Source organism: Oncorhynchus clarkii, chromosome 4 (assembly GCF_045791955.1).
Source record: "Oncorhynchus clarkii lewisi isolate Uvic-CL-2024 chromosome 4, UVic_Ocla_1.0, whole genome shotgun sequence".
Taxonomy (NCBI): domain Eukaryota; kingdom Metazoa; phylum Chordata; class Actinopteri; order Salmoniformes; family Salmonidae; genus Oncorhynchus; species Oncorhynchus clarkii.
In genome coordinates this window covers 82,177,031-82,198,601 of record NC_092150.1, presented here as the reverse complement: position 1 = coordinate 82,198,601, position 21,571 = coordinate 82,177,031, and the positions used below count along the sequence as shown (strand labels likewise).

Here is a 21,571-nt window from a genome sequence, read left to right as displayed (position 1 = left end):
GATTCTAATCAACGACCTTTCAGTTACTGGCCCAATAGCTTTCTGTGCTAGTATTCATTGACACACACTGAGTGTACAAAACATTAGGAACACCTGCTCTTTCCATGACAGACTGACCAGGTGAATCCAGATGAAAGCTATGATCCCTTATTGATGTCACCGGTTAAATCCACTTCAATCAGTGTAGATGAAGGGGAGGAGGCAGGTTAAAGAAGGATGTTTAAGCCTTGAGACAATTGAGACATGGATTGTGTATGTGTGCCGTTCAGAGGGTGAATTGGCTAGACAAAAGATTTAAGTGCCTTTGAACGGGGTATGGAACGGGGTATGGAACGGGGTATGGAACTGGGTATGGAACGGGGTTTGGAACGGGGTATGGAACGGGGTATGGAACTGGGTATGGAACTGGGTATTGTAGTAAGTGCCAGGCGCACCTTTTTTTGTCAAGAACTGCAACGCTGCTGGGTTTTTCACGCTCAACAGTTTCCCGTGTGTATCAATAATGGTCCACCACCCAAAGGACATCCAGCCAACTTGACACAACTGTGGGAAGCATTGGAGTCAACATGGGCCCGCATCCCTGTGGAACACTTTTGAGACCTTGTAGAGTCCATGCCTCTGTGAATTGAGGGTGTTCTGAGGGCAAGGGGAGGTGCAACGCAATGCTTGGTATACTCCGTGTATGACCATATGTTACAACTGCATGTTCACGGTATCAACAAAGCAATAGAAGTGACTGTTACATTGTAATTAGATATGTATACACATTCACACCCTGTCTCACACACTCACACACTCACACCCTGTCTCACACCCTCTCTCCCCATCTCAGGTGACGTCTCGTTGGACCTTCCGCTGCCCCGGCTGCCCGCAGGCCCTGTCGCATGACGACTCTCACTTCCACGAGCGCCACAAGTGCATCAACTTCTTTGTCAAGGTGTACGGCTACATGCCCTTACTCTACACGCAGTTCCGCGTGGACTCTGTGCTCTTCAAGACGCGTCTGCCCCACGACAAGACTAAGTGCTTCAAGTTCATCTAGCCCAGGGCTAGGCCCAGCTAAGAACGTTGGGCAGAACGGAGCTAGAGACTGAGGAACTCAGGCAGGACGGAAGAGAGAGCAGACAGGACTGGTTCTGAGAAAGAGGGAGGTTTTGGGATGAGGGCTTAAACCCAGGAATGGATCTAGGATGAATGAGACAGACCACACCTTCACTGGAAGCTGAGAAGAACCTCTGCCAATCAAGAAGCCTTTTCATTTTTTTTAACGTAATTGTATTCTTCATGTGTGTTACATCATCAACTACTACAGATTTCATTTGGCTTGTTATGGGCCTGCAGAGAGAAAGAGGAGAGGACGCTGGCAACACTGCCTGTCCAAGGACAGTGACTTAACTTGACTCTGCAAGACAAACTCAAACTGGCATTGTAAACGGACTGCTTTTAAACTGCTAGCTAGACAACATACTGGTTTTAAACTGACACAGGGAGAGAATGAGACAGTGGACTGTCACGTGGGCCAGCCCTGAGCTCCTGAATTGCTAGCTAGACAACATACTGGTTTTAAACTGACACAGGGAGAGAATGAGACAGTGGACTGTCACGTGGGCCAGCCCTGAGCTCCTGAATTGCTAGCTAGACATTTCACCCTTTGAGAGAGAAACAAAGGCATACCATTTGTCATTGCACAAATTGTTTTGTTTTTTGTCGTTTATTTTATATTTGTAAACTAATTTGACATGTATTTACTCTACTCTTGTATATGAAACCGTGAGAGAAGCACTGAAGGTCGCAGAAGTATTCTATTCAATGATCTTACTTTTTTACATGGTGTTTAGTAGTGTAAATCTCCCTGTGGGATGGTCAGTCGTCACCAGAACCTCGTTATTAGCTGACCCATAGAATCACTAGAACGGGTAAAGGCCCTCAGACCATGTCAATTTCACAGTAGATTATATTTCTATGGGCAGACCTAAACTAAGCTAGAAAGTGGTCTTTGTCATTCTGTCTTTAAATGACCTCAGATGGAGACTACAGGACCATTATGCCACAAGTTCTACAAGTTTACCAGAAAAATCTGTAAAATATTCATAGGAAACTATATTAGTTGGAATCCCATTACCTAACACATTCATTAAGCCTACAGCAGACTACATTGGTGTAAAGTCAGACCTTGGCTTTTTTTCTGACTTTTTGGATGTTAGTGATATTGGTCTACCAATGGTTATTGTTAAATGTCTGAGTAGTCCTAATTAAGTGTTCAGTAATGGAGTAGGGTGATGTTGCCCCTAGATGCCGATCTTGGGTCAGATTTTAACTTCTCCCACTAATGGTTAATGTTAGGATTGGGGAGGGGAAGCTGATTCCAGATCTGGACCTAGGGGAAACTTCCCGCAGGAGCATCAATTGTACAAGGAATTGAAAAATAAGCTTATTTCGGCTCTGAAGATGTTTTGGTGTTTCTGTCTCTCATCATCATGGTCCAATCATGTCGAAGGTTACAGTTCCATTCAGTTTGAACCTTCAAAAGGAGCTTCTTCTCTGTACAGCGTCTCCATGTCGGTCCCTCAAGTTTCATTTCATAACGATTTCATGCTCAATGAATGTTTTTTTTTGCCAAATAGGTACGATGTTATATGCTGAAAAACAGCACAATGTTTTGTAAAGTGCACAATGCAGTCTGGTACCCCCCCCCCCCCCCCCGTTAGACGGTACTCTTCCACCTTGGCCACCCCCATCCCCCCCAAAAATAGGTCCCTCGGCTATGAAAATGGCAGCGCCCGCCCTTGTACTATGCAGCCCTTATTACTTAATGTACTTTGACCTTTTCTGGCTTCATTCCATTCATTTGACTGGATGATATAAACTAACAATGCATCCTTTATTTCAGATGATTCAGGAGAGATGACAACACTGTTGATCAGAAAATAGGATTGGTCTTACTCTGGGAGGCTACTTTTCTAGAACTCAACATTATCGCCCCACATATGCTTTCTGTATATTTATTTCATTGAATATATTAAATGGATCTTATAAGGCTTGCTTCTAAAGGGGTTTGTGAATAGAAATGACTGCAATAAAATGGAATGTGATCTTGGTCATTAGCTCTCAGACAACGGAACCTGCTCCCCTGACTGACCCGGCATCAGTGGGCCCCATTACAACACTAACGAAAACCAAATCAAGTGTTATTTGTGACATGCTTTGTAAAGAACTGGTGTAGTCTAACAGTGAAATGCTTACTTACCCTTCCCAACAATGTAGAGAGAACAATAGAACGATAATAACACAAGGAATAAATCCACAATGAGTAAAGATAACTTGGCTTTATACACGGGGCACCAGTACGGAGTTGATGTGCAGGGGAATGAGGTAATTGAGGTAGATATGTACATATAGGTAGGGGTTAAGTGACTTGGCAATAGGATAGATAATAAGCACTAGCAGTAGTGTATGTGATGAGTCAAGAGTTGATGTATAAGGGGGTCAGTGCAGATAGTTTGGGTAGCTATTTGGTTCACTATTTAGCAATCTTAAGGTTTGGGGGTAGAAGCTGTTCAGGGTTCTATTGGTTTCAGACTTGGTGCATAGGTACCGCTTGTCTATGACTTGGGTGGCTGGAGTCTGACAATTTTTTAGGGCCTTCCTCTGACACCATCTGTTATTGAGGTCCGGGATGGCAGGAAGTTCAGCCCCAGTGATATACTGGGCCTCACGCAATGTAGCGCCTTGCGGTATGATGCAGCCAGTCAAGATGGTGCAGCTGTAGAACTTCATGAGGATCCGAGGGCCCATGCCAAATCTTTTCATCCTCCTGAGGGGGAAGAGGTGTTGTCGTGCCTTCTTCACGACTGTGTTGGTGTGTTTGGACCATGTTAATTCCTTAGTGATGTGGATGCCGAGGAACGAGACGCTCTCAACCCGCTCCACTACAGCCGAGTGCTACGGGGCGATAGTGATTTAGACGGGTTACCTTGGCATTCTTGGACACAGGGTCTATGGTGGTCTGCTTGAAACATGTAGGTATTACAGACTGGGTCCTGGAGAGGTTGAAAATGTCTAAAGACACTTGCCAGCTGATCAGAGCATGCTCTTTGTTCCCGTCCTGTGAACCCATCTGACCCCGCGGTGAATGTTAATCTGTTTTAAAGGTCTTACTCACATCGGCTATGGCGAGCGAAATCAAACAGTCGTCCAGAACAGCTGGTGCTCTCGTGCATTCCTCTAGGTGAGCATTTCGCTCGTCTGGTAGACTTCCGTCACTAGGCAGCTCATGACTGGGTTTCCCTTTGTAATCCTTGATCGTTTGCAAGCTCTGCCACATCCGAGTGTCAGAACCGGTGTAGTAGGATTCGATTTTAGTCCTATATCGAGGCTTTGCCTGGTTGACGGCTCGTCAGAGGTCGTAGTGGGATTTCTTATAAGTGTCAGGATTAGTGTCTCTGCTCCTTGAAAGCGGTAGCTCGATGTGGCATTGACTGCACGTCGTAAAACTTGTCCTAAAATGCAGACCTGGGATCAGCTCTAGCCTGCACCAATCTTAACCGGATCCTTTGACAGGTGAAAAGCAAAACTGATCTGAGATCAGGACTTTGAGACAACAGTCTGGGTATGTGCTTCAGTTTGAGCTCCAGATTTTGCCTGCATAATTACCTGGCTGACAGACTTCTGACATTTCCTGCGGCAGGGAGGGGTCTGGTCGGGTGACGTCTCGCACAGTGCTTTGAAAGTCCCACCTCCATCCTTCCCCTTTCAGTTTTCTTCGGGGCCAGTGGCACAGGAGGTTTTGCCGTGGCAACAAGCGAGGAAAGAGGGCCAGGAAAAAGCCGAAACTCGTTCCTTTAGCCAGGTGTTTACGTGTTCTGAAACGGTGCTCCTGTGACTGTCCCTCACCCAACCCTGGGTCTTGTTCATTATACACCAAACAGACTGAAGCAGAGGGAATATATGGATTTAGTCCAATGAAAAAGGCTTGTTTTAATTGAGTTTTAATTTACAACACTAAAGCTGTTTGCTTGTGTTCGCTAATGAATATGGTCCTGGACTAGCACCTGCAACTACTACTGCCAGCCCTGTTCTGTACCAGACTGACCAATGATGACAGGGTAAAATAAACCATTGAAGGCCAAACATGGAATTAAAGTTGGTTAAAAACATGGCTCTGACTCGTGTCGTTCTTTCGTTGTCCAGCTCCGTCTCCTCCTTTACCGCAGAAATAGAACAGTAGGCCTACATTCCTGACATGCAATGCTTCATTCTCTCAACCCGCGTGTTATTAGCCTCTTCATGAGCTTGTTCAGCTTAGTCGATGATACTGCAAGATAGACTGGGATTCAGTTCAGTCAGCAAACTGGGTCTCAAACTAGACTAGAGCAATGTGTCACCAATCTCACCATGGGAGAATCTCAATTGCATTCTTCTCGCCTCCTCAAAACCCATTGGAGGAGAAGGTCACAGGGGAGCGAGCTCTGGTTTTCTCATCCAATCGGGTTTTGAGGAGGCGAGGAGAGTGGACGTGAGGAGTATGCAATTGAGATTGTCACAGTGACTCCATTCCACAGGACTTTGTGTTGTTTGGCTGTTTGCTGCAGGACACCTGGCCCAATGGGAGTGGGGTGTTGGGCAACATGCCTGAACTAAACACTGATTCTCTGACATCAAAGAGAGAGGAGAGATTAGAGAATACACCCCCGCACCCCGCTGCTCAAGCCAGGAGTGAGGAAGAGGTTCTTGTTACAGTAAAACATGGGTGCTACTACTAGTGTTCACCTCTTCGAACATGTTTCACAGTCAAATGTGTGTCCAGTCCTGCTTCAGAGTCAGCAGGACACGTGTCATGAGTAGAGCAGCTGTCAGTGAACGGGAGACTCCAAGTGGAATCCACGTGCTCCTCAAAGTGCTGCACCCTCACACACATCCCACACCAGGTGCATAGTATAGGTGGATGGTTCCTCACAGCTCCTCCTCTGCTTCTCTGAATGAAGGTCATGGAACCCATTCTCTCTCTCGACACTGAGGTTAACGTACCCCGCAATCTTCCTCTTCCTCCAATGTATTCCTCCTCCTATTTAACCATTTAATTTCACATATATTTATACAGATTATTCTTTGTTAACAAGATCAAATCTGGTGATTCTCATCAAGACCTGTTCAAGATTCCAAGAGCGTGTGCCAATGGCACACCTGCTGTCCCTCGGCTTCCTTCATCTGGCTCCAGTGTGACTGCTGCTCCTCTCCAGTGCTGTTGAGCCCCAGGGACAGACAGCCCACCTTCTCCCTGGCCTTCATGCTGCTCCTTCGGCTGTACACCGACACCACCAGGGAAACCTCGGAGAGCTGGAAGAGGGCCACCTGGAAGACAACAGAGATGGGGTGGGTTGTTTCTCTCCGTCTCTATATCCCTTCTCTGTCTCACTCTCTCTGTCTCTTTCTTTCTGTCTATATCTATGTCTCTCTCTGTCTCTCTCTCACCTGAAAGACAAAGGTCTCCTTGTAGGTGGGGTTGGGCTGACCGCGGCACACCGACGTCTTGCACTTGGACATCTCCTTGCCCTTGGAGTCCAGCATAATCAGCTTCACATAGGTGTCTGTGGACGTAGGGAGTGAGAGAAGGGGGAGGCTGCCATCTAGTGAATATTAATGAACATAACAGTGAAGAACGGCCTGTGGATAGAGTGTCATTTTCAATCCCAGAAATGTTTCAGGTTCTCTTTCACGATATGCCAACATTAACGGAGAGGAGCAGACACAGAGTCTCTGGTATAGATAGAACAGGTGTATAAATTGAGAGCAGAGGACTCACCTCTCATGATATAAAGTTGTCCCCCTATTAGCTGTTTTATACAACAAAACAGACCGTCTGGGACACAACACACAGAGGGCCAGGAAGGAACAAGGAGAGAAGAGGAAAACAGAGGGAAGGAAAGAGAGTTTAGACAGGATAAAAGGAAAGACAGTTTAGAGAGGATAAAACACTGTGAAAGTAAGTAAATAAGAGGCAAGAATATAGAGGTTATTCCACCATCATGAATAAAACATGTTATTCAAATCTATGGATTTTAATGCAATAGCTACCCTACTCAATAACATGATCAACTATGTCTTATAGCAGAAAAGAGCAATGCCTTCCATTCCTGTCTCATGTACAGACCTGGGATCAAATAGCATTTGTTTCTATCGAATACTTAAGCTGCGCTTGATTGAGCTTGCCTGGCACAATGGAACCAATGCAGTACTACTTCAACCCAGGGATGCTATAGCTACCCTGATACTATAGCTACCCTGCTGCTATAGCTACCCTGCTGCTATAGCTACCCTGCTGTTATATCTACCCTGCTGCTATGGCTACCCTGCTGCTATGGCTACCCTACTACTATAGCTACCCTACTACTATAGCTTCCCTACTACTATAGCTACCCTGCTGCTATAGCTACCCTACTACTATAGCTACCCTGCTGCTATAGCTACCCTACTACTATAGCTACCCTGCTGCTATAGCTACCCTGCTGCTATAGCTACCCTGCTGCTATAGCTACTCTGATACTATAGCTACCCTACTACTATAGCTACCCTACAACTATAGCTACCCTACTACTATAGCTACCCTGATACTATAGCTACCCTGCTGCTATAGCTACCCTATAGCTACCCTGATACTATAGCTACCCTGCTGCTATGGCTACCCTGATACTATAGCTACCCTGATACGATAGCTACCCTGCTGCTATAGCTACCCTGCTGCTATAGCTACCCTGCTGCTATATCTACCCTGCTGCTATGGCTACCCTGCTGCTATGGCTACCCTACTACTATAGCTACCCTACTACTATAGCTTCCCTACTACTATAGCTACCCTGCTACTATAGCTACCCTGATGCTATAGCTACCCTACTACTATAGCTACCCTGCTGCTATAGCTACCCTGCTGCTATAGCTACTCTGATACTATAGCTACCCTACTACTATAGCTACCCTACTACTATAGCTACCCTACTACTATAGCTACCCTACTACTATAGCTACCCTGATACTATAGCTACCCTGCTGCTATAGCTACCCTATAGCTACCCTGATACTATAGCTACCCTGATACTATAGCTACCCTGCTGCTATGGCTACCCTACTACTATAGCTACCCTGCTACTATAGCTACCCTGCTGCTATAGCTACTCTGATACTATAGCTACCCTACTACTATAGCTACCCTACTACTATAGCTACCCTACTACTATAGCTACCCTACTACTATAGCTACCCTGATACTATAGCTACCCTGCTGCTATAGCTACCCTATAGCTACCCTGATACTATATCTACCCTGATACTATAGCTACCCTGCTGCTATGGCTACCCTGATACTATAGCTACCCTGATACTATAGCTACCCTACTACTATAGCTACCCTGATACTATAGCTACCCTGCTGCTATAGCTACCCTGCTGCTATAGCTACCCTGCTGCTATAGCTACCCTGCTGCTATATCTACCCTGCTGCTATGGCTACCCTGCTGCTATGGCTACCCTACTACTATAGCTACCCTACTACTATAGCTTCCCTACTACTATAGCTACCCTGCTACTATAGCTACCCTGATACTATAGCTACCCTGATGCTATAGCTACCCTACTACTATAGCTACCCTGCTGCTATAGCTACCCTGCTGCTATGGCTACCCTACTACTATAGCTACCCTGCTACTATAGCTACCCTGCTGCTATAGCTACTCTGATACTATAGCTACCCTACTACTATAGCTACCCTACTACTATAGCTACCCTACTACTATAGCTACCCTACTACTATAGCTACCCTGATACTATAGCTACCCTGCTGCTATAGCTACCCTATAGCTACCCTGATACTATAGCTACCCTGATACTATAGCTACCCTGCTGCTATGGCTACCCTGATACTATAGCTACCCTGATACTACAGCTACCCTACTACTATGGCTACCCTGATACTATAGCTACCCTGATACTATAGCTACCCTGCTGCTATAGCTACCCTGCTGCTATAGCTACCCTGCTGCTATATCTACCCTGCTGCTATGGCTACCCTGCTGCTATGGCTACCCTACTACTATAGCTACCCTACTACTATAGCTTCCCTACTACTATAGCTACCCTGCTACTATAGCTACCCTGATACTATAGCTACCCTGATGCTATAGCTACCCTACTACTATAGCTACCCTGCTGCTATAGCTACCCTGCTGCTATAGCTACTCTGATACTATAGCTACCCTACTACTATAGCTACCCTACTACTATAGCTACCCTACTACTATAGCTACCCTACTACTATAGCTACCCTACTACTATAGCTACCCTGATACTATAGCTACCCTGCTGCTATAGCTACCCTGATACTATAGCTACCCTGCTGCTATGGCTACCCTACTACTATAGCTACCCTGCTACTATAGCTACCCTGATACTATAGCTACCCTGATGCTATAGCTACCCTACTACTATAGCTACCCTGCTGCTATAGCTACCCTGCTGCTATAGCTACTCTGATACTATAGCTACCCTACTACTATAGCTACCCTACTACTATAGCTACCCTACTACTATAGCTACCCTGATACTATAGCTACCCTGCTGCTATAGCTACCCTATAGCTACCCTGATACTATAGCTACCCTGATACTATAGCTACCCTGCTGCTATGGCTACCCTGATACTATAGCTACCCTGATACTATAGCTACCCTACTACTATAGCTACCCTGATACTATAGCTACCCTACTACTGTAGCTACCCTACTACTATAGCTACCCTGCTACTATAGCTACCCTACTACTATAGCTACCCTGATACTATAGCTACCCTACTACTATAGCTACCCTACTACTATAGCTACCCTACTACTGTAGCTACCCTACTACTATAGCTACCCTGATACTATAGCTACCCTACTACTATAGCTACCCTGATACTATAGCTACCCTACTACTATAGCTACCCTGCTGCTATAGCTACCCTATAGCTACCCTGGTACTATAGCTACTCTACTACTATAGGTACCCTACTAGTATAGCTACCCTAGTACTGTAGCTACTCTACTACTATAGCTACCCTACTAGTATAGCTAACCTGGTACTATAGCTACCCTAGTACTGTAGCTACTCTACTACTATAGCTACCCTACTAGTATAGCTAACCTGGTACTATATTTACCCTGCTGCTATAGATACCGTGATATTATAGCTACCCTGCTGCTATGGCTACCCTGATACTACAGCTACCCTGCTGCTATAGCTACCCTACTACTATAGCTACCCTGATACTATAGCTACCCTGCTGCTATGGCTACACTACTACTACAGCTACCCTGCTAGTATAGCTACCCTAGTACTGTAGCTACCATACTAGTATAGCCACCCTACTACTATAGATATCCTACTAGTATAGCTACCCTATTACTGTACCTACCCTACTACTATAGCTACCCTACTGGTATAGCTACCCTAGTACTGTAGCTACCCTAGTACTATAGCTACCCTAGTACTATAGCTACCCTAGTACTATAGCTACCCTACTACTATAGCTACCCTGATACTATAGCTACCCTGCTGCTATGGCTACACTACTACTACAGCTACCCTGCTAGTATAGCTACCCTAGTACTGTAGCTACCATACTAGTATAGCCACCCTACTACTATAGATATCCTACTAGTATAGCTACCCTATTACTGTACCTACCCTACTACTATAGCTACCCTACTGGTATAGCTACCCTAGTACTGTAGCTACCCTACTACTGTAGCTACCCTAGTACTATAGCTACCCTACTGGTATAGCTAACCTACTAGTATAGCTACCCTAGTACTATAGCTACCATACTAGTATAGCCACCCTACTACTATAGATATCCTACTAGTATAGCTACCCTATTACTATAGCTACCCTACTAGTATAGCTAACCTGGTACTATAGCTACCCTACTACTATAGCTACCCTACTACTATAGCTACCCTAGTACTGTAGCCACCCTACTAGTATAGCTAACCTGGTACTATAGCTACCCTACTAGTATAGCTAACCTGGTATTATAGCTACCCTGCTGCTATAGCTACCCTGCTACTATTGTTATCCTACTACTATATCTGCCCTGATACTACAGTACTAGCACTGTAGCTACCCTACTAGTATAGCCACCCTACTACTATAGATATCCTACTAGTATAGCTACCCTATTACTGTACCTACCCTACTACTATAGCTACCCTACTAGTATAGCTACCCTAGTACTATAGCTACCCTACTAGTATAGCTACCCTATTACTGTACCTACCCTACTACTATAGCTACCCTACTAGTATAGCTACCCTAGTACTATAGCTACCCTACTATTATAGCTATCCTAGCACTATAGCTACCCTACTACTATAGCTACCCTTACTACTGTAGTTACCCTAGTACTATAGCTACCCTACTACTGTAGCTACCCTAGTACTATAGCTACCCTAGTACTGTAGCTACCCTACTAGTGTAGCTACCCTACTACTGTAGCTACCCTAGTACTATAGCTACCCTACTACTGTAGCTACCCTGGTACTATAGCTACCCTACTAGTATAGCTACCCTACTACTGTAGCTACCCTACTACTATAGCTACCCTACTAGTATAGCTAGCCTACTAGTATACCTACCCTACTAGTATAGCTAGCCTACTAGTATACCTACCCTACTACTGTAGCTAACATACTACTATAGCTACCCTACTACTGTAGTTACCCTACTAGTATAGCCACCCTACTACTATATATATCCTACTAGTATAGCTACCCTACTAGTATAGCTACCCTAGTACTATAGCTACCCTACTAGTATAGCTACCCTATTACTGTACCTACCCTACTACTATAGCTACCCTACTAGTATAGCTACCCTAGTACTATAGCTACCCTACTATTATAGCTATCCTAGCACTATAGCTACCCTACTACTATAGCTACCCTTACTACTGTAGCTACCCTAGTACTATAGCTACCCTACTACTGTAGCTACCCTAGTACTATAGCTACCCTAGTACTGTAGCTACCCTACTAGTATAGCTACCCTACTACTGTAGCTACCCTAGTACTGTAGCCACCCTACTAGTATAGCTACCCTAGTACTGTAGCTACTCTACTACTATAGCTAACCTACTAGTATAGCTACCCTGGTACTATAGCTACTCTACTACTATAGGTACCCTACTAGTATAGCTACCCTAGTACTGTAGCTACTCTACTACTATAGCTACCCTACTAGTATAGCTAACCTGGTACTATAGCTACCCTAGTACTGTAGCTACTCTACTACTATAGCTACCCTACTAGTATAGCTAACCTGGTACTATATTTACCCTGCTGCTATAGCTACCCTGCTACTATTGTTATCCTACTACTATATCTGCCCTGATACTACAGCTACCCTACTAGTATAGCTACCCTAGCACTGTAGCTGCCCTACTAGTATAGCTAACCTGGTACTATATTTACCCTGCTGCTATAGCTACCCTGCTACTATTGTTATCCTACTACTATATCTGCCCTGATACTACAGCTACCCTGCTACTATAGCTACCCTATTACTATAGCTACCCTGCTACTATAGCTACCCTGCTACTATAGCTACCCTATTACTATAGCTACCCTGATACTATAGCTACCCTGCTACTATAGCTACCCTATTACTATAGCTACCCTGATCCTATAGCTACCCTGCATCTATAGCTACCCTGATACTATAGCTACCCTACTACTATAGCTACCCTGATACTATAGCTACCCTGCTGCTATAGCTACCCTATATCTACCCTGATACTATAGCTACCCTGCTGCTATGGCTATCCTGACACTATAGCTACCCTGATACTATAGCTACCCTGCTGCTATAGCTACCCTGCTGCTATAGCTACCCTGCTGCTATATCTACCCTGCTGCTATGGCTACCCTGCTGCTATGGCTACCCTACTACTATAGCTACCCTACTACTATAGCTTCCCTATTACTATAGATACCCTGCTACTATAGCTACCCTGATACTATAGCTACCCTGATGCTATAGCTACCCTACTACTATAGCTACCCTACTACTATAGCTACCCTACTACTATAGCTACCCTACTACTATAGCTACCCTGATACTATAGCTACCCTGCTGCTATAGCTACCCTATAGCTACCCTGATACTATAGCTACCCTGATACTATAGCTACCCTGCTGCTATGGCTACCCTACTACTAAAGCTACCCTGCTACTATAGCTACCCTGATGCTATAGCTACCCTGATGCTATAGCTACCCTACTACTATAGCTACCCTGCTGCTATAGCTACCCTGCTGCTATAGCTACTCTGATACTATAGCTACCCTACTACTATAGCTACCCTACTACTATAGCTACCCCACTACTATAGCTACCCTACTACTATAGCTACCCTGATACTATAGCTACCCTGCTGCTATAGCTACCCTATAGCTACCCTGATACTATAGCTACCCTGATACTATAGCTACCCTGCTGCTATGGCTACCCTGATACTATAGCTACCCTGCTGCTATAGATACCCTGATACTATAGCTACCCTGCTGCTATGGCTACCCTGATACTATAGCTACCCTGCTGCTATGGCTACCCTGATACTATAGCTACCCTGCTGCTATAGCTACCCTACTACTATAGCTACCCTGATACTATAGCTACCCTGCTGCTATGGCTACCATACTAGTATAGCCACCCTACTACTATAGATATCCTACTAGTATAGCTACCCTATTACTATAGCTACCCTACTAGTATAGCTAACCTGGTACTATAGCTACCCTACTACTATAGCTACCCTACTACTATAGCTACCCTAGTACTGTAGCCACCCTACTAGTATAGCTAACCTGGTACTATAGCTACCCTACTAGTATAGCTAACCTGGTATTATAGCTACCCTGCTGCTATAGCTACCCTGCTACTATTGTTATCCTACTACTATATCTGCCCTGATACTACAGCTACCCTACTAGTATAGCTACCCTAGCACTGTAGCTACCCTACTAGTATAGCCACCCTACTACTATAGATATCCTACTAGTATAGCTACCCTATTACTGTACCTACCCTACTACTATAGCTACCCTACTAGTATAGCTACCCTAGTACTATAGCTACCCTACTAGTATAGCTACCCTATTACTGTACCTACCCTACTACTATAGCTACCCTACTAGTATAGCTACCCTAGTACTATAGCTACCCTACTATTATAGCTATCCTAGCACTATAGCTACCCTACTACTATAGCTACCCTTACTACTGTAGCTACCCTAGTACTATAGCTACCCTACTACTGTAGCTACCCTAGTACTATAGCTACCCTAGTACTGTAGCTACCCTACTAGTGTAGCTACCCTACTACTGTAGCTACCCTGGTACTATAGCTACCCTACTAGTATAGCTACCCTACTACTGTAGCTACCCTACTACTATAGCTACCCTACTAGTATAGCTAGCCTACTAGTATACCTACCCTACTAGTATAGCTAGCCTACTAGTATACCTACCCTACTACTGTAGCTAACATACTACTATAGCTACCCTACTACTGTAGTTACCCTACTACTATATATATCCTACTAGTATAGCTACCCTACTAGTATAGCTACCCTAGTACTATAGCTACCCTACTAGTATAGCTACCCTATTACTGTACCTACCCTACTACTATAGCTACCCTACTAGTATAGCTACCCTAGTACTATAGCTACCCTACTATTATAGCTATCCTAGCACTATAGCTACCCTACTACTATAGCTACCCTTACTACTGTAGCTACCCTAGTACTATAGCTACCCTACTACTGTAGCTACCCTAGTACTATAGCTACCCTAGTACTGTAGCTACCCTACTAGTATAGCTACCCTACTACTGTAGCTACCCTAGTACTGTAGCCACCCTACTAGTATAGCTACCCTAGTACTGTAGCTACTCTAGTACTGTAGCTACTCTACTACTATAGCTACCCTACTAGTATAGCTACCCTGGTACTATAGCTACTCTACTACTATAGGTACCCTACTAGTATAGCTACCCTAGTACTGTAGCTACTCTACTACTATAGCTACCCTACTAGTATAGCTAACCTGGTACTATAGCTACCCTAGTACTGTAGCTACTCTACTACTATAGCTACCCTACTAGTATAGCTAACCTGGTACTATATTTACCCTGCTGCTATAGCTACCCTGCTAATATTGTTATCCTACTACTATATCTGCCCTGATACTACAGCTACCCTACTAGTATAGCTACCCTAGCACTGTAGCTACCCTACTAGTATAGCTAACCTGGTACTATATTTACCCTGCTGCTATAGCTACCCTGCTACTATTGTTATCCTACTACTATATCTGCCCTGATACTACAGCTACCCTGCTACTATAGCTACCCTATTACTATAGCTACCCTGCCACTATAGCTACCCTGCTACTATAGCTACCCTATTACTATAGCTACCCTGATACTATAGCTACCCTGCTACTATAGCTACCCTATTACTATAGCTACCCTGATCCTATAGCTACCCTGCATCTATAGCTACCCTGATACTATAGCTACCCTACTACTATAGCTACCCTGATACTATAGCTACCCTACTACTGTAGCTACCCTACTACTATAGCTACCCTGATACTATAGCTACCCTACTACTATAGCTACCCTGATACTATAGCTACCCTACTACTATAGCTACCCTGATACTATAGCTACCCTGCTGCTATAGCTACCCTACTACTATAGCTACCCTGATACTATAGCTACCCTGCTGCTATGGCTACCATACTAGTATAGCCACCCTACTACTATAGATATCCTACTAGTATAGCTACCCTATTACTATAGCTACCCTACTAGTATAGCTAACCTGGTACTATAGCTACCCTACTACTATAGCTACCCTACTACTATAGCTACCCTAGTACTGTAGCCACCCTACTAGTATAGCTAACCTGGTACTATAGCTACCCTACTAGTATAGCTAACCTGGTATTATAGCTACCCTGCTGCTATAGCTACCCTGCTACTATTGTTATCCTACTACTATATCTGCCCTGATACTACAGCTACCCTACTAGTATAGCTACCCTAGCACTGTAGCTACCCTACTAGTATAGCCACCCTACTACTATAGATATCCTACTAGTATAGCTACCCTATTACTGTACCTACCCTACTACTATAGCTACCCTACTAGTATAGCTACCCTAGTACTATAGCTACCCTACTAGTATAGCTACCCTATTACTGTACCTACCCTACTACTATAGCTACCCTACTACTATAGCTACCCTGATACTATAGCTACCCTACTACTATAGCTACCCTGATACTATAGTACTATAGCTACCCTACTACTATAGCTACCCTGATACTATAGCTACTCTACTACTGTAGCTACCCTACTACTATAGCTACCCTACTACTATAGCTACCCTGATACTATAGCTACCCTACTACTATAGCTACCTTACTACTATAGCTACCCTGATACTATAGCTACCCTACTACTATAGCTACCCTGATACTATAGCTACCCTACTACTGTAGCTACCCTGATACTATAGCTACCCTACTACTATAGCTACCCTAGTACTTCTACATACCATTATTAAAGATACAACAGAAGAGAGCCCATCCATATGTGATGTCATCCATATGTGATGTCATCCATATGTGATGTCATCCATATGTGATGTCCACTCACTGGGAGGTTTGTCTGAGGCTGTGTTGTTGAACTGTCTGCCCTGGATGACCTCTGCAGAGAGCCTGCCAGTGGTGGAGTTATAGATGAGGCCCAGCAGGATCTCTGGTGTGGAGTCCCATGTAGAGCGGTAGGACAAAGCTGCCACGCTGCGAGACACACTCACCAACGATCCACAGCCCTGTATAGGGAGACAGGAGAGGACAGCTAACACCACATACAGAGCTACATAGAGGCCTTGGTATGAGAGTGGCCTTGGTGGGAATCAGTACAATGCAACTGGATGGCTTGGATTGTTTGAGACTATGCTTTGCCTAAGGGTCAGTCTACGAGATACTGTACCATTATAGTGCATGCATTTTAAACGATAGCTTCCACTGGTCATTTATCTTCGTTCATATCATACAAATCAGACTTCTATGGCGAGAAATTGCACAAACAGACTCCTCCCACACACACACACGCCCCTCTCCAACCCCCAGCCCTATCTCCCCAGCCGCTCACCGTTAGTGCTGTGCCAGGCTCCAGTGTAACGGGCAGCGCCATCTTGCCCTGCAGGTTGAGTTTGGTCAAGTAGAACACCTTCTCTCCCAGCACCTTCTCCTTCTTCATCCTCCTAACGCTGTAGAGACGGAACCTGACGGCGTGGTCCGCCAGCGCCCCCTGCTCCACCCGGGTGAAGCGGAAGGTCTCTGTGAACATGGGACACGGCCCCCTCTGCACCCCCGTCTTGGCCCGTTGCTTCTTAGTGGGCAGCAGCACCAGGTGCACCTACATTTATATTTGCAGATAACATTTTACTTAAAACATACATGTATCCTGTGTGGGGTTGCAAAATTCCAGGAACGTTCAATAAATTCCCTGGTTTTCCAGAATCTTGGTTGGAGGATTCCGGATTCACTGCTTAATCCCTGCAGATTCCCTGCAGATTCCCTGCTTATTCCCTGCAGATTCCCTGTTGATTCTCTGCTGATTTCCTGCTGATTCCCTGCTGATTCTCTGCTGATTCCCTGCTGATTTCCTGCTGATTCCAGGAATCCTCCAACTGGGATTTCGAGAAACCAGGGAATTTATTGAAAGTTCCTGTACTTTTGCGATCCTGTGGCTCAGTCGGTAGATCATAGCACTGGCAACTTCAGCATCGTTGGTTTGATTCCCGCTGGGGCCACCCATATGAAATGCACGCATGAGTTTAAGTCGATATGGATAAGAGTGTCTGCTAAATGGCATGTAGTATTTTTTATTATAGTTATAATGCTTTCGAACTTGCTATATGCATGAATGAGCCTTCATAATGTATTATAATAAGGGTTATAATATATTATGCCTCTTTTTTGTATAATTTCAAAATCATTTTAACTGAAGCTGAAGCTCTTATCCAGGGTGACTCAGTACAACAAGGTAGGTACTAAGGTAGGTACTACCACATGAAATAATCACTGCAAGTCAAACCGTTCTTCAAAATAACCACTATCTGCACAAATTCAGTGCTAGTAAGGAAATACATTTAAGGGTGAGTGCAAGACAGACAAGTACAACGGTAAAGTGTTAGTTTGTTTATCCCCCACCTGCCACGCAATGTTCCCTGTCTGTTTGAGTGCGGGGATGTCGGTTGCTGCGGTGACAGTGACGGCAAGGCGTTGCTCACCCGAGTCATACTCGAAGGCCACGTCCAGCGTGCCATACTTGGCCAGCGGCTCGGGCTCATAGCCTACGTGAAGATGGGAGGTTGAACCATCCTTGGGGGGGTGAAATAAAGAGAAAGAGAGGAAGACGATAGAGGGGAGGAAAAGATGCATTGAAATTCATGAATCTGTTGGATTCAGTCCTCATCTGTGACATCACAGAGTGAGGTTAGATATAGGCCCTTAGAGCAGGACACAACACTGGGTGAAGGGGAGACGGGAGGGTGAACCATCCTGTGGGGGAGAGGGGGTAAAAGAGACAGAGACAGAGAGAGACAGAGAGAGAGACAGAGAGAGAGAGAGAGAGAGATAGAGAGAGAGACAGAGAGAGAGAGAGAAAGAAAGAAAGGATGGTAAGATGGATTTGAATGAATCTGTCAGTCAGTCTTCATCTGTGACATCACACAGTGAGGGGGGGGGGGGTCATGAAGCAGGACATGACACTGGGTGAGTGAGGGGTAAGAGACTGATGAGTACTAGTACTAGCCAATAGTCTTATGTTGGTTGCATTTGCTAGATATCCGGTATGCAACTGAGCGTGTCCGGCTAGCGTGACACATTTCCCTATGGGACATGCTAACAGTTCCCCATCTGGCATACGAGCATCTATGTCCTAGCTCACCTCTGGTCCCAGGACGGCAGTGCTGTCACTAGGTACATCCTCATCATAGCCCTTGTTGAGGTAACTCTCAGTGTCCGGGTCAACGCTGGCCTCACTGGAGCGCTGTGTACCATTAACGTCTGGGGACGACTCCCCCAGACCCCCCGCCCCAGAACGCGAGCGAGACACCCGGACCGGACTATTCTCGTCCTGATACGGGGGTGGCTGGAGCTCGTTGAGGGGAGAGCCTCGTCTCATCCGCTGGATGCTGTTGGCTGTGTAAGACAGTTATGGATATGTTTGATAGGTCTCTTGGGAAATGTTTCAAAGATGTATGTGTGTTCTGCCAATCAGACATAGCATGCGTGTGACTGTGTGTGTGTGTCTTTCTATGTAAGTTGTCACTTCTGTGAGTTTCTCACCTTGTCCGGCGGAGGCCTCACTGCTGTGGTCGCTGGTGTGTTTGTGTCGGTTGTCCCAGACTGAGGCTCTGTGCTGGGCTGAGGGTTCAGAGTGTCCCCCTGGTCTGTCCTCTTCACTGTCCTCCTCAGAGCCACGCTCTGGGCAGCTCTGCTCTGGATAGGTGCAAACCGATACACACACACACACACACACAAGATCGTAGTACTTCATCACAATCAGCCCAGCATAAGACACAACTCCACTCTCAGAGCCAGTATTCACAAGAGCAGGAGTGCTGATCTAGGATCAGTTTGGCCTTTGATTTCATAATGAATCAGATTATATGGACAAGGTGTGGATCATAGACCAGAACTGCTATTCTGAGATGCTATGTGGATATTGGCCCTGATCATAGAGGATGTGTTTTTAACTTTTCAAGCCCCTATTCCATCTCCCTGTTCTATCTATTTAATGGTCTCCAGATAGAGGACGTATTAGATATAAAACTGATAAAATCGTACACTACAGTTGATCTTAGCCGAACATCATAGAAGAGAATGATCATATTTCTAACTGGTAAACTCTCTCCCTGTATCCATGATGCCACATCTACAACAATCATTGAGAGAAATAGGTAAAACCGTGAGAACTAAAACACGTGAACATGACAGCCACAGACAGATGTATTTTGATCCATCCCATGACTGTTAAAAACTTAATTTGTTTAGAACCCTAAACACTGAGTAACAGTTAGGTCACAGGTCACAGGCCACAGCCATGAAGAGTAGAGGTGAAGAAGAGGGGGAATGTGGTAGAAGAGAGCAGGTAGGAAGCAGCACACCCTCTCACCTTTATCCTCTTTATTCGTCTTCTTGCTCTCTTTCTTCCCTTTCACTTTCTCTTTCTTCTTGTCACTCTTTTTCTTATTTTTCTCAGAAGCGGGAGACATAGCAGGTTCAGTCTCTCCATCTCCCTCGGGACTCATCTCATTCCCTTCCTCCTCTTCAGCTTTCCCTTTGTTTTTCTTTTGGGATGCTCTCGACTCTTCCTCAGGGCAAAGAGATTGTGGTGGATCACTATGGTCGTCACTCTGGTGGACCCCATTGGATTTGTCCTCTTTCTGGCCCTCTTTGTTCTGACTAGCAGTGTGGGACTCTTTCGGCAATGAGCTGGTTTCTTTATCTTCAGGCTCTTCCTCAATGGTCTCTTGATGGCTATTTTTCTTCTCTTCCTCCTGTTTCAGCCTCTCCTCCTTCTTCTTGTCTTTCTCTGCCTTTCTCTTCTCCTTCTCCTCTTTCTTCGTCTTTTCCTCCTCCTTCCTTTTCTCCTCCTTTTCCTTGTCCTCTGCAGAACTCTCCCCTGGTTTTACCACTCGCCAGCCTCCATCTTTCCACACCCATTCCAATTGGGCTGGAACATAGTCCTCTGCTGTCACGTCACTCGATTGGTTATTCTTCGAGTCATTGGATTGGCTGAGGTTGGAGCTGTAGTCTGCCAAGCTTGAGCAGGCCTCAGAAGCCTGCCTCTTGATTTTGCTCCTGAATGAGTCTGCTATCCCTTCCTGGGCCTTTCCTTCCTTGCTGTCCTGGGCCCCCTCTGTCGCTTCTGCAGACTCCTCCTCCTCCGTCTGCACCTTCTTGATGACCTGGTCGCTGAGCTCGGTCAGCTGGTCACTGACGCTGTAGGTGGCATCACTGACAGCACTGGCTAGGTCGTCCACTCTGCTGCTGACTGAATCCAAGATGGAGGAGATGTTTACAGATGGTAGGTTCTGCCCAAAGCTCTTGAAGAATGCCATGTTGGGTGGACTTGCTGATGGCTGTGGTGGCTGTCCTTCTCCACACTGTCTGGTGGGTTCTAGATTATCTTATCATCTCATCACAGGCTCTGGCTGGGACATTTAGTTCATTAGAGTGTGTGGGCCAGGTATTACTGTCTGAAATCCATGACTTACACTTTATACATGTATGAGGAGGACAATTTGTGGATAATGTCTATGCATGACCTTCTCATCCACAAGCATGTATCGTAACAGTGGTTGTTTGTCAGACAATCAGATATGGATTTATTTGTATTATTTTGGGACAATCCCCAGAACCCACATTAAGCCTAAACCTGAATCAATAAATTA

The 21,571-nt window shown here is 45.2% G+C and overlaps 2 protein-coding genes across 2 annotated transcripts in view; one reads left to right on the top strand and one right to left on the bottom strand.

Annotated features, from left to right (window-relative positions):
- The window catches only part of LOC139407368 (exostosin-like 3), a 56,159-nt gene extending 51,001 nt beyond the window's left edge, over positions 1-5,158 (top strand). Inside the window, exon 6 of the mRNA XM_071151088.1 lies at positions 833-5,158. Coding sequence (XP_071007189.1) covers positions 833-1,042 — 210 coding nt within the window. The 3' untranslated portion in view covers positions 1,043-5,158. The remainder of the gene's footprint in view (positions 1-832) is intronic.
- Positions 5,159-5,942: 784 nt separating this feature from the next.
- Positions 5,943-21,571, bottom strand: part of LOC139407365 (synaptotagmin-14-like) — a 48,133-nt gene continuing 32,504 nt past the window's right edge. The window contains exons 5-12 of the mRNA XM_071151084.1: positions 19,461-19,613; positions 19,060-19,313; positions 18,321-18,491; positions 17,257-17,523; positions 16,756-16,933; positions 6,803-6,859; positions 6,472-6,587; positions 5,943-6,351 (exon numbers count right to left, since the gene is read on the bottom strand). Of these exons, the coding sequence (XP_071007185.1) occupies positions 6,151-6,351; positions 6,472-6,587; positions 6,803-6,859; positions 16,756-16,933; positions 17,257-17,523; positions 18,321-18,491; positions 19,060-19,313; positions 19,461-19,613 (1,397 nt within the window). The 3' untranslated portion in view covers positions 5,943-6,150. The remainder of the gene's footprint in view (positions 6,352-6,471; positions 6,588-6,802; positions 6,860-16,755; positions 16,934-17,256; positions 17,524-18,320; positions 18,492-19,059; positions 19,314-19,460; positions 19,614-21,571) is intronic.